Source organism: Salarias fasciatus, chromosome 3 (genome assembly GCF_902148845.1).
Source record: "Salarias fasciatus chromosome 3, fSalaFa1.1, whole genome shotgun sequence".
NCBI classification, from domain to species: Eukaryota; Metazoa; Chordata; class Actinopteri; order Blenniiformes; family Blenniidae; genus Salarias; species Salarias fasciatus.
Window position 1 is genome coordinate 3,166,047 of NC_043747.1, and position 14,428 is coordinate 3,180,474.

Below are 14,428 nucleotides of genomic sequence, written 5' to 3' on the forward strand. Positions count from 1 at the left end.
GCAGGAGAGGGTTGTCCCCTGTCGCCCTCTGCTGGCCAGCCTGCAGTACTGCTCTTCATGCTACTGGTGAGACGAGCCGAACGGCTCCAGGAGCCACAGCGCCCTCTGCTGGCGGCAGCGGGAAAATGCCACGTTGTGCTTAGTTTTCTTCGGATGTGATGTTATGAACAGATTTTGTTAAAAGTGCAGTTAATGTGAAGATTTTATTGCATCTAAAAAACACATTCGGGAATTTTAGTTTATTGTCTGCTATGAAATCAGACTGGGCTTCACGTGGACAACGACGTAATTAAAATTTCAAAATATGCTAATCTTTACAGGTGTTATAATGCCTGAAATCATACAGAAAACTGACTGTACAGATTATTACAGGTTGTTATTCTCTTGTCGAAGCAGACACAAATGTTTTTTTCTTAACAGGTTGATTTGATTTCTTCATTCTGAAAACAGAACACATAATAACCGGTTATTTAAAACTTGGAGAGCCTCCTAACAGCCCAGAATATAATTCAAAATAATAAATAATGCAATAAACATAATAAACAATACCACTCATGGAAGTGGTGCACAAAGATGTGCTTTGATTGTGGGGAAAAAAGCGACATAAACGCAGACCGGAAGTAGATACTCTTATTTTGAAGGACCTATGGGAAGCCACCATTTGTAAACAAACGAGGAAGAAACTGACTTTAAATGAGGTGAACGGTCAGCGGGAGTGAGACACAGACTGGAGAGGACGGGACGGTCCAGCACAGCCGCACGGTGAGTAACTAGTAACTGGTAACGAGTAACTAGTGGGCAGGTGTGCATGTGTTTGTGTGTGTACGCTCGCGCGGGTGCAGTTAAGGTCAAAATTATCAGCCCTACTAAAAATACTTTTTTTTTCCCTCCCCCAATATGTTCCCAGGTGCTGTTAAATATCTGAATAAATTTTAACACAGCTTCTCTAAGCATCCCGGCTTTTATTTTGGATTCTTACATTATCTTTTCACACAGAAACCAATTTATTTCACAGAAGCCTGAAACCACCAGGGTCAAAATTAAGAAATGACCTTTTAACTCAGTCACAGCAGAAACCACTGCTGAGCTTTGACTGGTATTTAACTCTCAGCGCTTCAGTCAGCTTGTCATCGGCTCAGAAAGCATCCTGTTATAAACAAAATAACTTTATTTATCTGGTGCTTACAGAGCAGGACATTTAAAGTTATCAGTGTTGTCAAGTGTCTGGAAGAGGAGTGAGGAGTCTGATCAGTAAAGTCAGAAGAGTACAGAAGAACTCAGGAAGATGTGGGAAGTAAAAGATTTCAAAGGCCATAGAACTGGATATCCGGTCCTCGAGGGCCGGTCCTGCATGTTTTAGGTCTCTCCCAGTTACAGCGCAGCTGATTTCAGTTCAGCATGGAGGTGGAAGCATCATGCTTTCAGGATGCTTCAGTGCATCTAAAACAGGGAATCTCGTCGAGACTGAACCAATCATCAAGGAAATATGTGAAGATTCTGAGAGAAAGCCTCCAGCCGTCAGCAGCAGAGCTGGGTCTGGGTCTGGGTCTGGGTCTGGGTCTGGGTCCTGGCTCTGTCCTCTAACAAGACAACGAGCCAAACCAGAAGAAGCACCCAGTGACGGGCGTGGACTGGTCTCCACACAGCCCCGACAAGACCAGCAGTTCAGCCTGTGAACCTCACTCCAGATGAATGAAACCCTTCCGGCAGATCAGACTGAAGTCTGTCAGAGAAATTAAAGAGTGACTTCAGTTTTGGACGCTCCTGCGGAGCCTCCTTCTATCGTCAGTGTTGGAAACTGCCTCGCCGTCAGTTTCTGCCCCGACCTTTGGAGCAAAGCGAGGCTCGTCAGGGCTCCGAGATAAAAACAAACAGGAAAGATAAGAGCGAGCGCGGCCGTTCGGACACTTTAATAAAGGTTGATATCTGAAACAGGCAGGCCGCCAAGAGGAATTAGGTTAAACCAACAATAAACCGAGTCCTCGGCAGTGTTGTCACTAACGCGCCACTAATTAACGCGTTACTTTAATCTGATTACTTTCTTTCAGTAACGAGCAATCTAACGCGTTCATCTTTCCAAACCAGTAATCTGATTAAAGTTAGTTTCCTAAGTGACTGTGCGTTACTGCCTCATAATATGAGTGAATTTCTAAGAGAAAATGTTTCTCTTGCATTTGGGAGTGACGCCGCAGGTCACGTTTTCCCAGGGGAGGACAAAACGCCAGGTCACGCATCACGACTATGATTTAATTTAATTCATTTATTTAACCCGTTCGGACCGACAGCTGTGCGCGACTTCACCAGGTGTAAAAAGAGACTAAAGTGCTGCCTGGATTTTTTCTTTCAATTGTGTCTCAAACAAGAAGCCTTAATCTCACTGACTGAACGCTCCGGCTGCACTTTGACCACCGAGTGTCTGTTTTAGAACAACTTTAAAATCCAGATGCAACAGTTCGACATGCCCCCCTCACCCACCTCTCTACACAAAACGCAACAGAACGCAAGATCCGTCTGCTCCACCGCAACATACTGGATATCAAATGAAACTAGAAAATCATTTACTTTAAGATGACAGCAGGCAGAATCTTCTCTGAGCCGACCGCCTCCCGCCAGCGGCAAAACAAACCCAAAACCCAGCTTCACATTTCACCACAGCACCTCAGATCACATGTTTCTCACACACTTCTTCAACAAATCTCAAAGCTGTTCACACCAAACACAACATGTTTTATTTTCTTACCGTTTTGTGGTCATTTCCATCAATCCGTGCTCCTCTGACCAAAACTAAAATCATAATCCTCTGGAGCAGTGAAAGAGCGTCATGCGCCAGAATTAGATGTGCTGCCCCTTGTCGCCGTCTTGTGGGCCCATCGTTAATTTTAGGAGTTTAAATAAAGTTTGTTGACGTTCTACGTCTTGCAAGCTTTGAACGATATGTTACGCGTGACTGAGGCATCATCCAGCTGGGAGACATCTTTGAGCGTAACCACACAGTGCTGCTGAATGAGGCACCGAACGGCAAATAGTTACTATTTCTGTGATATTTGGCAATTTTTTTTATTGTGAAACGTGCACATTTATCTTCATTGTGCGTTTCTACAGCACATTGCACATTGCTTTTGTTTTTTTCTTGATGTGAATTTTGCAGATTTTATTGTTTACATATTGCAAAGGGGATTTTTTTTGTTTTCCTGTGTTATAATTGGCTGTTTTTGTATTGATATGCATGTGGTGTTATGCTTCAGTCTGCATTTCATACACTGTCTGTTATACACCAGTTTCTGTACTGTAAAGCCGATGAAACAGAAACAAAAAAACATGATCATGTTTCAAGTTCGTGCACTTTCAGTAAAGTATTATTTAAACAACCAGTTGTCGTTCTTATGTTGAGACAGCAAAGGGAGGAAATCGGTAAAAAGTGCCTAAGTTACTTTTAAAGTAACTTAGTTACTTTGATATTGAAGTAATCAGTAAAGTAACTAGATTACCTTTTTGATGAGTAATCAGTAATTGGATCACTTTTTCAAGTAATCTGTGACAACACTGGTCCTCGGCAGTGACGGTTGACACAGAACTGAATCCTCAAGGCCTGAACTTTACCTTGAAAGGTGCTGTAGGCAGGATTCTGCATCTCCGCCATCTTGCTTAGGTTTACCTAAGCAAGATGGCGATTTGAAACCCAGCACAGCCAATCCTGTCCTGTTTTCTCTGACATCATGCCCTTACGCAAGTTAAGCCCCTCCCACAAGAACGTGCGACGAGCACCCCTCGACCAATCACGGTTAGAGCCTCAGGGGCTCTTCTGATTGGTCAAAGATACCTGGAGCTGTGAGATTTCTTTTCAGCTCAGAACAGAGACAGATGGAAACGCTGCGCCCTCGCGGTAGTGCAGTTATGCTACACTCCTAAAGGATTATCAATGGATACTCTAACATTTAATCCAAAGAAAACACAGAAAAATTAGCATTGACTAGCAAAATCCTGCCTACAGCAGCTTTAAGTCAAGTAACTCTGAGGTTGTTGCTTCCAGAAAACGATTTGCATGAAGTTGTTGAATAACTTGGTTAAATTTACCAACATTAATGACCATGACAGTGTGAACCCTGCTGATTTAGGATGATATGACCTTTGCTGCACTGCCTCCGTCCATCCTCTGTACCGCCGGCTCCTGACCGGTTGGGGTGTTTGTCTCCGCTGGTCCTCAGAAGTGCCTTGTTTCCTCGTCCTGAGTGTCTTCGGCCGGCATGGAGCACGTGGTGGCCGACCTCCCCAGCGGCCCGCTGGACGTCTACCGGAGCAAAGCGTCCTTCAACTGGAAGGACATGTGTGTCTTCATAGACGGAGAGGAGATCCTGCGGTTTAAGGTACGTCCCCGCGGTCCCTCACCTTGGTCTGGTGCTTCTGAGTGGAGTTCCACACAGATTCCGCCGCTCAGCAGCGACGTTTCTCCCTGCAGCAACATGTGTTCAAGACCCTGGAGAACGACCCCTTGTTCGCCCGTCGGCCCGGAGAGGACATCACCGTGGAGAAGAAGAAAGAGCTCACCTTCCTCAGGTGCCGGAACACATCCCGGTCTTTCAGCCGTTTCAGACCCTGTGGGTCTGTTTTCCTCTCTGCTGCTCGCCGTTAAGCCGATTGAATTCCGCAGGGTGAAGCAGCTGTTTCGCTACGACTTCATGACCCGGGACGAGGCCATGTCCAACCCCTGGAAGTACGTGGCCCTGCAGGACTCGCTGGGCATGTACGACTGGGCCTTGTCCGCCAAGCACTCGCTCAACGTCGGGGTGAGCGGATGGCGAGGTTTCACTTCCTGAGCTCAGATCTCAAGGCGGCGGCGGCGGCGGCGGTCTGAGTCCAGTCAGCAGGCTTCACTGTGTTCCATGACGTGAACCTGTGTGTTCCAGATGTTTGCAGATACCATCGCCAACACTGGATCGAGTCGACACAGCGCGTTTGTGGAAAACACCAGAGACATGACGGTACGAGGCCGTCCTGTCGGGACCGGACGGCGCAAAGACGCGCCTCCAGACCAGTCGCTTGACGGCGTCTCTTTCCCAGATCTACGGCTGCTTCGCCCTGACCGAGGTGAGCCACGGCAGCAACACCAGAGCCATGAGGACCACGGCCACCTACGACCCCGCCACCCAGGTCAGCACGCTCCCAGCCTCCACCTGCGGTAGCGTTACTGTAGGGCCCAGCGGTAGTGAGACACTTGGGGGGGCCGTTCAGTCCACCGGCTGCTCGCCACGGGTTAGCAGGACTTGACAAACAGCCAGCGGCCGTCGGAAGCAGCAGAGCTTCAGGTTCCCTGGCAGTGCCGCGGCTGTTTAGCCGTCTGAGGCCGTTGACCCCGTGCTGCCGAGCGTGTCCCTGGGATCTGCCCGATGCCGCCGTCCAGGGATCTCCCACTAGCTGCTGGATAATCCAGGTGGGACTGCGGCGGTGGATTGGTTTGAACGCCGATCCGGTGAGCAGTGATCCAAAAAGAAGGAGACGTTCAGTTGCAGTGGGAACAGTTCAGACTTGGCGAACGTAGCTGGATAGAACATTACACAGACGCAGTGGCCAGGCTCAGCCGTGTTGTGACCAACAGGAGTTCGTGATCAACACGCCGGACTTCGAGGCCGCCAAGTTCTGGGTGGGGAACCTGGGTAAGACCGCCACGCACGCCGTCCTGTTCGCTCAGCTCTACACGCCGGACCGGGTGTGCCACGGCCTGCACTCCTTCGTGGTCCAGGTACGACCGTCGACCTTTGACCTCTCACTCCCAACTGGGTTTGAAAACAAACTGAAAACTGCAGTGGCTCACTGCTGCCACCTCCTGCTCAGTGATGTAACTGTAATCCGACACGATGCACCTTCTAGAAATAACATTCAGGTGATTACTGTGCTGCAGATCAGAGACCCCAAGACCCTGCTGGCTCTGCCCGGAGTGCTGGTGGGAGACATCGGCAAGAAGCTGGGCCAGAACGGACTGGATCACGGGTAGGACGCGTGGTTCTAGGCCTAAGACCAGTGTGTCTGGTTCTGGAAGAGAGAGAGAGATGAACAATATTTATGACGAATGAAGCCTTCCAGCTAAGCTCTGACGGCTGCAGGCCGTTTTGTCGTGGATGTGGGCCCTGAAGTCGGGTTCCCTGTGGTCTGCCTCTGTCCTGCCAGCTTTGCCATGTTCAACAATGTGAGGATTCCCCGGGAGAACCTGCTGAACCGGACCGGAGACGTGACTCCTGAGGGCCGCTACGTCACACCCTACAAGGTCGGAGCCGCACTGGTTCAGACTGTTCCGGAGTCTGGACCCCCTGCAGGGAGGAGTCTCAGAGTCCCGGGTTGTGTTTCCTGTCCAGGACCCGAACAAGCGTTTCGGGGCCTCTCTGGGGGCGCTGTCGGGGGGCCGGGTCTACATCACCAGGATGGGTCTGGTCAACCTGAAGCTGGCTCTGACCGTGGCCATCCGCTTCTCCGCCACCAGGAGGCAGTTTGGACCCAAAGACTCGGAGGAGATCCCGGTGCTGGAGTACCAGCTGCAGGTCAGGACAGAACACACACACACACACACACACACACACACACACACACACACACACACTCTCTCCCAGTTCGCCTTGGTGCTGGATCGGTCTCTCTCGTCTTCCAGCAATGGCGTCTGATCCCGTACCTGGCGGCAGCGTACGCCCTGGAGAACTTCTCCAAGAGCATCTTCATGAACTTCCTGGAGTTCCAGATCGGCCTGATGATGAAGGACAGCAGCGAGAGGCAGGCGAGTCTCCGGGCTCCTCGCGGTTCTCGGTGTCGGGGTGCCTCGGCCAGGTTTTGTTCCTCCGTCCTCCAGGAAGACCTTCGGGCGGCGTCGGGACTGAACGTGTCGGTTCAGGTGACGGTTCCTGCCTCTGGACTGTCGCCGACGTGTCTCTCTCCTCCCGGCAGGCCGAGATCGGCAGAGAGATCCACGCGATCAGCTGCTCCAGCAAGCCCCTGGGATCCTGGACGGCTCAGCGGGGGATCCAGGAGTGCAGGGAGGCGTGCGGAGGGCACGGATACCTGGCCAGTCAGTCTCACACACACCAACACACACCGGCCTGTGACTGATAACAGAAAATCCTGCTGATTCCTGATGTGTGTGCGTGTGTGTGTGTGTGTGTGTGTGTGTGTGTGTGTGTGTGTGCTGCAGTGAACCGGCTGGGCGATCTGCGAGACGACAACGACCCAAACTGCACCTACGAGGGAGACAACAACGTGCTGCTGCAGCAGACCAGCAGCTACCTGCTGGGCTGGCTGCAGGCCCGACGCCACGGTCAGTCCCTCCCCGTCCGTCCTGTCCGTCCGCCCGTCCACCCGTCCACCCGTCCGTCCGCCGAGCCTCACTGTCCTCTGCTCTCAGGCGGCCCCCGGGTCGAGTCCCCGCTCCACACCGTGGACTTCCTGCAGGATATTGACCAGATCCTGAGAGGCAGATTCACAGCTGCGACGGTGGAGGAGTGTCTGGACGCAGCAGGTAGTTCAGATTGTCAGGATTATCCTGGATTATTTTCAGATCCCGCCTGAGAAACAGATTCCAGGTTTGATTCAGTTCAGCTTTATTTTTTCTAGCTCCATATAGGACACAGTCGTCTGCAAACACTGATAGAAAAGCCAAGAACTCCTCTAGAGAAACCTGCAGAACCAGACTCAGAGGAAGTGTTAGTAGCAAGTAGTGAAACATAAGCAGATCTGTTGAGGTGTTTAGTTGTGGTTGTGTTAAGGTTTAAGGTGTTAGGTGTTACGGTGTCAGCGTGTCCAGTTAAACAGTAGAAATAGTTTCCTTGACAGATTGATGATTATTTGTTGAGTAATTTATTTCATGCATGAATGTGAGGGAACTCTGGGAACCGGTCTGCTTGCGATAAAGTTCTCTGAACTGGACAGAACTAAGGCATCATGGTGGCGAGGTGTGTGTGTGTGTGTGTGTGTGAGATTTCCCTCTGTGTGTGTGTGTCCGTCAGTGTGTGTGGCAGCGTACCAGTGGCTGGTGTGTTTCCTGCTGGAGGAGAGTCAGAAGAGGCTGGAGCAGCAGAGAGCGGCGGGCAGCGGCGAGTTCGACGCCCGCAACAAGAGCCAGGTCCCACACACACACACACACACACACACACACACACACACACACACACAGTCTTGTATTTCTATCCTTGTGGGGACCTTCCATTGACTCCCATTCATGTCTAGCCCCTAACCCTGACCCTTACCCTAACCCTAACCCACACCACAACAAAGCCTAACCCTAAAGAAATGTTTTTGCACTTTTACTTTTTTCAGTAACAACAACATGGTCAAGAAAACACTGTTTCTCCTATTTAGGACCGGAAAAAGGTCCCCACAAGGCACGTCGTTCCACGTTTTGCTATCCTTGTGGGGACATTTGGCCCCAACAAGGATAGAAATACAAGAACACACACACACACACACTTGACCTGTGCTGTCGCTCATCTTTGGCTGCAGACATGTGGTTTGTGTTATTCATTGTTACAGTATCAGATGTGTGTGTGTGTGTGTGTGTGTGTGTGTGTGTGTGTGTGTGTGTGTGTGTGTGTGTGTTTCTGGGAATCGGCGCTCGTCACCGGCCGTCTTAATCTAATCATCTTGTTGTTTTGGGTTTCGTTTCCACACGTGACTGGGTCAGAGTGGAGTCACAGCTGACTAACCAAACACACTCCCAACGCTCCACATCGTCACATCTGCAGGCAATCCGAGAGCCGCACACACACACACACACACACACACACACACACACACACACACACACACACACACACACACACACACTCACACTGAACTGGATTTGACACCGTGTGTGTGTGTGTGTGTGCCTCCAGGTGTTCTACTGCAGGAGTCTGTCCATCGCCTACATCGAGCACACGTGCCTGCAGAGGTTCCACCAGCTGACCTCTGACCCCGACACTCCGCCTGGGCTCAGACCGGTGCTCCGCAAGCTGTGCAGCCTGTACGGCCTGTGGAGTCTGAGCAGCCACATGGCCACCCTGTACCAGGGTGAGCGCTCTGCGCACACACTCACACACACACACACACACACACACACACTCCATCACTCACTCACTCGTTATCTCACTGGTTCCCTCACTTGCTCTATGACTTGCTCACTCGCTCATTTGTTAACTCTCACACTTGTTAACTGAGTTACTCGCTCGCTCGCTCGCTCGCTCACTCGCTCGCTCACCTGGGTTTCCGTTATCCGGTAATTACCGGACTTTGACCGGTAAAATCTGCCGACGTCCGACATATTTGAACACCACGGGTCAAAACGTTCCGGGAGAAATATTCCCTCCAAGCAAAGTTTGAATTCAAAAAAGCAATTTCCGCCTCATTTTATTAAAAAAACAACAACAATAAAACCCCGAATTGTATCTTTCATGAATAAGCCTGGTTTATGTGGGAAAAAAAAAACAACTTTTTGTTTTTTTTTAGGCAGAACTAAACCTGTAGCAGTGTTTCATTACTCCCACAAAGCGCGCAGCACAACGACAACACAGCGGGAGACACGTGGAAACAGGCGAAACTTAAAGACTTTTTTACTAAACAAGACAGTTGAGAGGAGAACGGGTCAGAGCTGTAGAGCCAGATGAGTCGCCGTCACGGTGCGGATCCTGACCGTCGTTACGGGACGCCGCCGTCTGACTCCTCCTCACTCAGTGACGCTCAGTGCAGGGTTTATGATCAGTTTTTGTAAACAGTCCACTCAGGTTGTTACAGCTTTACTTTAGAGATAGAATAAATGTTTCTAGGACCAAATTATTGATGTTTTTAAACGGCTTTGTCACGTAGAGCGACGAAGATTACATCGACTGAAAATACACCCCCACTTAATGACAGGAAGAGATTTTTTACAGGCCTGCTTTGCAGGTGAGGAGACTTTATATATGTGTCCTGATCTTTGGGCAAATCTTTGAATAAATCCCCCGACCACTCTGTTGAAATGTAGTCCACAAGAAATTTGACAGGCGAGGGCGGCGCCCTTTGAAAAGTATGCCCCGCCCCCAGATAATATTTGACCGGGAAATCAAACGCTTGTCCGGTAAATCGAAAAACCTGCCGGTCACGTTGTCCAGTGCCATTCTTTTATAGCAGAAACCCTGTCGCTCACTCACTTGTTCACTCACTCACAAGTTAACTCATTACCTCAGTCACTCGCTCGTTAACTCGCGTCCCCATTTGCTCACTCGTTCACTCACTCACTTGCTCGTTAACTCGCTCTGTCGCTCGTTCACTTTCTCACTCACTCGTTCACTCACTCTCATTCACTCGCTCGCTAACTCACTCAGTCACTTACTGAGTTGTTTGCTCATTCTGTCGCTCACTCTCTCGTTGACTTGCTCGCTCACTGGTTCACTCCCTCACTCTGTCTCTGGCCCCCTGCTGTGCCTGTGAGCAGGAGGCTTCCTGAGCGGCCGTGCGGCGGCGGAGCTGATCCAGACGTCCATCCTGACCCTCTGCTCTCAGGTGCGTCTCTCTGCAGCGGCGGCAGTCGCTCTCTCTCGCTTCAGGCCTCCGCTCTCTGACCTGCTTCCTGTTCACCGCCGCACTTCCTGTCTGAACCGTCTGTCTCCTCTCCAGCTCAAAGACGACGCCGTCGCTCTGGTCGACGTTTTCGCCCCGACCGATTTCATCCTCAACTCGCCCATCGGCTGCGCCGACGGACAGGTAAACTCAGACTGTGGCGGTCAGAACAGAGTGAGTAAGGAGTCCTGCAGTGGATCCAGCTGTGGATCCAGCTGTGGATCCGCTGACCGTCAGAGGGATCAGCTCGTGTTGGTTTAGTCTGATGAGAGCTGGCGGCGTCACTGCGCTCCGGGCTCATGGCGGTTTAGCCGCCGCCCCTCGGGGTGTTTTGTTACCGTGACTCAGGATTCGTTAAGTCTGTGACTCCATCTGGGACTCGGTTCAGTCAGGAGTGTGTCCGATAAGAGACGAGCTGCTGAGCACTGTGTGTGTGTGTGTGTGTGTGTGTGTGTGTGTCCTCCCCGCAGCTCTATAAGAACCTGTGGTCGGTCGTCACGCAGGGCAGCCGGGCCCTGGAACGGCCCGACTGGTGGAAAGACTTCTGCTCCGACAAGCCGGCGGTGGGATCGCTGCGCTCCAAACTGTGACGCCGCTAAAAAGGCGTTTTCTCCTTTTCCTGACGCTTTGTTCCGTAACCACGCTGACATCAAACCGAATAATGAAACCATCTGATTGTTTCAGCCTGTAACACGCCTTTCACACACTTTCTGCTCATCCGTCTCCGTCCTGTAGGAATTTATGAATAAAATCTATATTTTTGTGGGAGATTTCCAGTGGATCAGGTCTTCAAGAGCCGCGCTGTCATTTATTAAATCACTGTTGTAAAGAATCATAAAGAATCTAAACATGCAAATAAAATGAATGTACCGCTGCGGCTGCTGTGTTTCTGTCGCTCTGACATGAGTTTAGTACCTGAGAATAAACCTAAACCTGTAGTTTGCATGCCGGACCACCAGATGGCGCACGTCATTCCTGCCCTCTGCTCCGCCGCATGCTGCCGGGCTCAGTGGAACACATCGGGACTTTCCACACACTCAGCGCTCCGAGACCCAAACCGGTCTCTAATTAGAGGACGCCGGTCAGACCGCTGCAGCAGATCTGGAGACGTGGTTCATACAACCGTTTAATAAAGCGGAATGTGAGCCAGCTGCTCCCCGTCCTCCTGAGGTGTTCCGGATGGGGGTCAGGCTCGGTCCTTCCAGATCCAGGATGACCGAGTGAGGCTCAGAGGGGATTATTACGAACACCGTTCCAGATGTTCGTATTATCCAACACTTCTCAGCCCTGAAAGCCGGACTGAGGACTCAGAATTTCAGGACAGATAATCAGACTTCCCAGAATTTAAGACTCGGGAAGCTTTCGTCAGATCTGACTGGCTGATGTCAGTGTTTTTTATGAATCTGTGAAAACGTGGGTTTGAGGGCGCTGCAGCCCCTCACAGCTGCTGGATGCTTTACGCCGCCAAAGGCCGGCGGGCTGGCTGGACCTGACCTCCGTGTTTCTCCAGAATGTGCTCCAGACGCCCCGCGGGTTTAAAAATAAACCGCTGACCTGTCAGGAGGCGCGAGGGAAAGAGCGATTATGGGTGAAAACGAGCAGCGTCTGTCAGCCGCTGCTTTATCGCTGAACCCTTAAAAGACCTTCATTTGTGTTTTGTTTTTTCTTCTTCAGCGCATTCCTGCACGGGAGATTTGTTTCCTCTCAGGAATGTTTATGGCCGCCTGAGAGCAGCGCTCGCTCGGCCTCGCCTCCACACAGGCAGGTATTGTACCGCGATAAATAACTCCTCCTCGCCTCCTCCGGTCGCTGACCTAGATCCAGAGTGTCGGCCGAATCGAAACCGCTGCTGCTTTTCAACATCAGACAAGCGTTTCGTGTAAAACTGAAAAACTTCCAGACACAACCCAGCTGGAGGTAAAACCTCCATCACGTCTCTCTCTGAGTGTGGAGTCACAGCAGTAAAGACTCATCCAAACAGTAATTAATGACATTTGAATACGGAATTTATCCAGAGATGGAGGCTCAAAATAGACGGTTTCTACCACTTCTCCCCGAAATGTCCCCGAATAACATTTAAAACTTTGTTTAAAACTTGAGGATAAGACAGTTTGTAGAGTTGTAGTTTTAGCATTTCTGGAGCTTTATAAGAAGGAAGGGAAGGAGATCACATTTTTTTTATTTCGTTAAACTCAACAAACGCAGTATGAAGATGCCTCAGCCTCACATAACCTTATTCACCCATAGAAAGAAATGGAAAAAGCCACGGCGGCTGAAACACACACATTCACTTCCTGGGGTCCCATACGGGACTTGAAGACAAGTCGTCAGCTTCCTGTTTTCAAAGTCTGTCTGGTTTCAGACTCCTGACTTCCTCTGCTGTGTCTGATTGCTGTTGGCGGTCCTGATGTGTTTCGCCTGTCTTCACTGTTTCGGTCTGTCTGGACCATTGTCTGGTCGTCTCTCCAGACTCACCACATCAGACCTCTCATGAATTAACTCTTTGAGAAGACCAGTATCACATCTTTACTGTCTTGTTAGTCAGTTTGGTTGTTACCGAGGAGAAGGTACGTATGGATCCATTGAAGGTAAGAGCTAATGCCCAATGGCCGACTAAAGACCTCCAATGCTTCCTGGGGTTTGTTCACTTTGATAGAAAGTTCACTTGTGGTTCCTCAGTTAATTCTCCCCAGGTCTGGACCTCTGTGATGGACCTCTGTGATGGACCAGGCCTTCAGACCCCTGAGAGCTGGTCCGGTCAGATCCAGCTTCTACCATCAGAGAAGCTGGAACCTAATCAGAAGGAGCCTAATCCCATCCTGTAGGCCTCCTACACCAACGGCACCGTCACTTGGGAGGTGGAGAAGCAGCAGCCCCACGATCAAAAAGACATACGAGCGATGTTCAGGTGTGTTTTAGAAAGCTCAGTGAGTCGAGGGTGTTACTGGACTCAGAACATTGTTTCATTAAGAAGCTTCGCCGTAGACCTGAAACGACTCCGTGGGGACGGAGCTCCGTCTGCTGGAGGTCGGCTCTGCTCCAGCGGCCCATGTCCCATTTCATGGTTAATGAAAGCCGCAGCTGGGGAAGGGTTCAAAGGTCGAAGTCCCCCTCCTCTGCAGAGAGATATATCACCACACATTCAAGAACTGCCTTCTCTTCTTCACCTCTGCAGTTATTGAATTACCACGAGAGAAAACAGGGAACGTCTGACAGGCTGAGCGTGGCGACGTGGAAACTTCTGCGAATGTTTCAGATTAATGCCTCAACTGTATACTTAAACAATCACTTGTGATAAACCCCCAGACTCATACTCCAGTGAAATATTGGAGTAAATTGAGAAAAACAACGACAAATCGTGTCTGAAACCAGGACACATACGGTGCCGGTGCTGATGGGAAACACTCATGTTACAGTTTGATAAGCTAACCGTAGTGCGAAATTTCAAAACTAAAACTTCGTCCAGCTATACAGGACTACATTTCCCTCAGTAATTGGACGAGAACCTTGTTATCACTGGGAAAATGTTTATTTAGTATGCGTTTATACAGCATCGGTGCTTGGGGTCACTGAAAATGGAACTTTTCAGAAACGCTGAGGCTCCGTCTCAGCGTGGTTATGGGAAAACGGACACTTTCCATTCAACCAGCTCCAAAGCTTCGGGTGTCCAGACGCAGACAGAAGACAGGATCTGTAACTGTCCACCAAAGGAACTGCAGTTACTCTCTTTTGTGTCGATAGCTCTCACTCCTGCTGCTCTGGTTCAGATTTCTGTTCAGACATCAGCTGAAAGCTTCTCAAGGCTGAAGTTACTTTAATCTCTGCTGTGATCTGAGGCTGAGGAGGTCGTCCTCCTGCAGAGAAAACCTCCACATTCTGT

At 50.2% G+C, this 14,428-nt stretch overlaps 1 protein-coding gene across 1 annotated transcript; it reads left to right on the forward strand.

Annotated features, from left to right (window-relative positions):
- The first annotated feature begins 647 nt into the window (after positions 1-647).
- On the forward strand, positions 648-11,423 carry acox3 (acyl-CoA oxidase 3, pristanoyl). Its single transcript, XM_030087985.1, has 19 exons — positions 648-762; positions 4,206-4,364; positions 4,457-4,554; positions 4,649-4,784; positions 4,905-4,979; positions 5,059-5,148; positions 5,594-5,737; positions 5,897-5,985; positions 6,163-6,259; positions 6,348-6,530; positions 6,638-6,760; positions 6,928-7,048; positions 7,172-7,294; positions 7,382-7,495; positions 7,983-8,098; positions 8,850-9,024; positions 10,424-10,491; positions 10,606-10,692; positions 11,019-11,423. The coding sequence occupies exons 2-19, from the start codon at positions 4,245-4,247 to the stop codon at positions 11,136-11,138; spliced, it is 2,079 nt and encodes a 692-aa protein (XP_029943845.1). The 5' UTR covers positions 648-762; positions 4,206-4,244; the 3' UTR covers positions 11,139-11,423.
- Positions 11,424-14,428: the final 3,005 nt, after the last annotated feature.

Coding starts and splice junctions, on each gene's coding strand:
- acox3 (XM_030087985.1), top strand. CDS start 4,245: ATGGAGCACGTGGTGGCCGACCTCCCCAGCGGCCCGCTGGACGTCTAC. Junction 6,761..6,927: donor AGGACAGCAGCGAGAGGCAG/GCGAGTCTCCGG, acceptor TCCTCCCGGCAG/GCCGAGATCGGCAGAGAGAT. Junction 10,693..11,018: donor TCGGCTGCGCCGACGGACAG/GTAAACTCAGAC, acceptor TCCTCCCCGCAG/CTCTATAAGAACCTGTGGTC.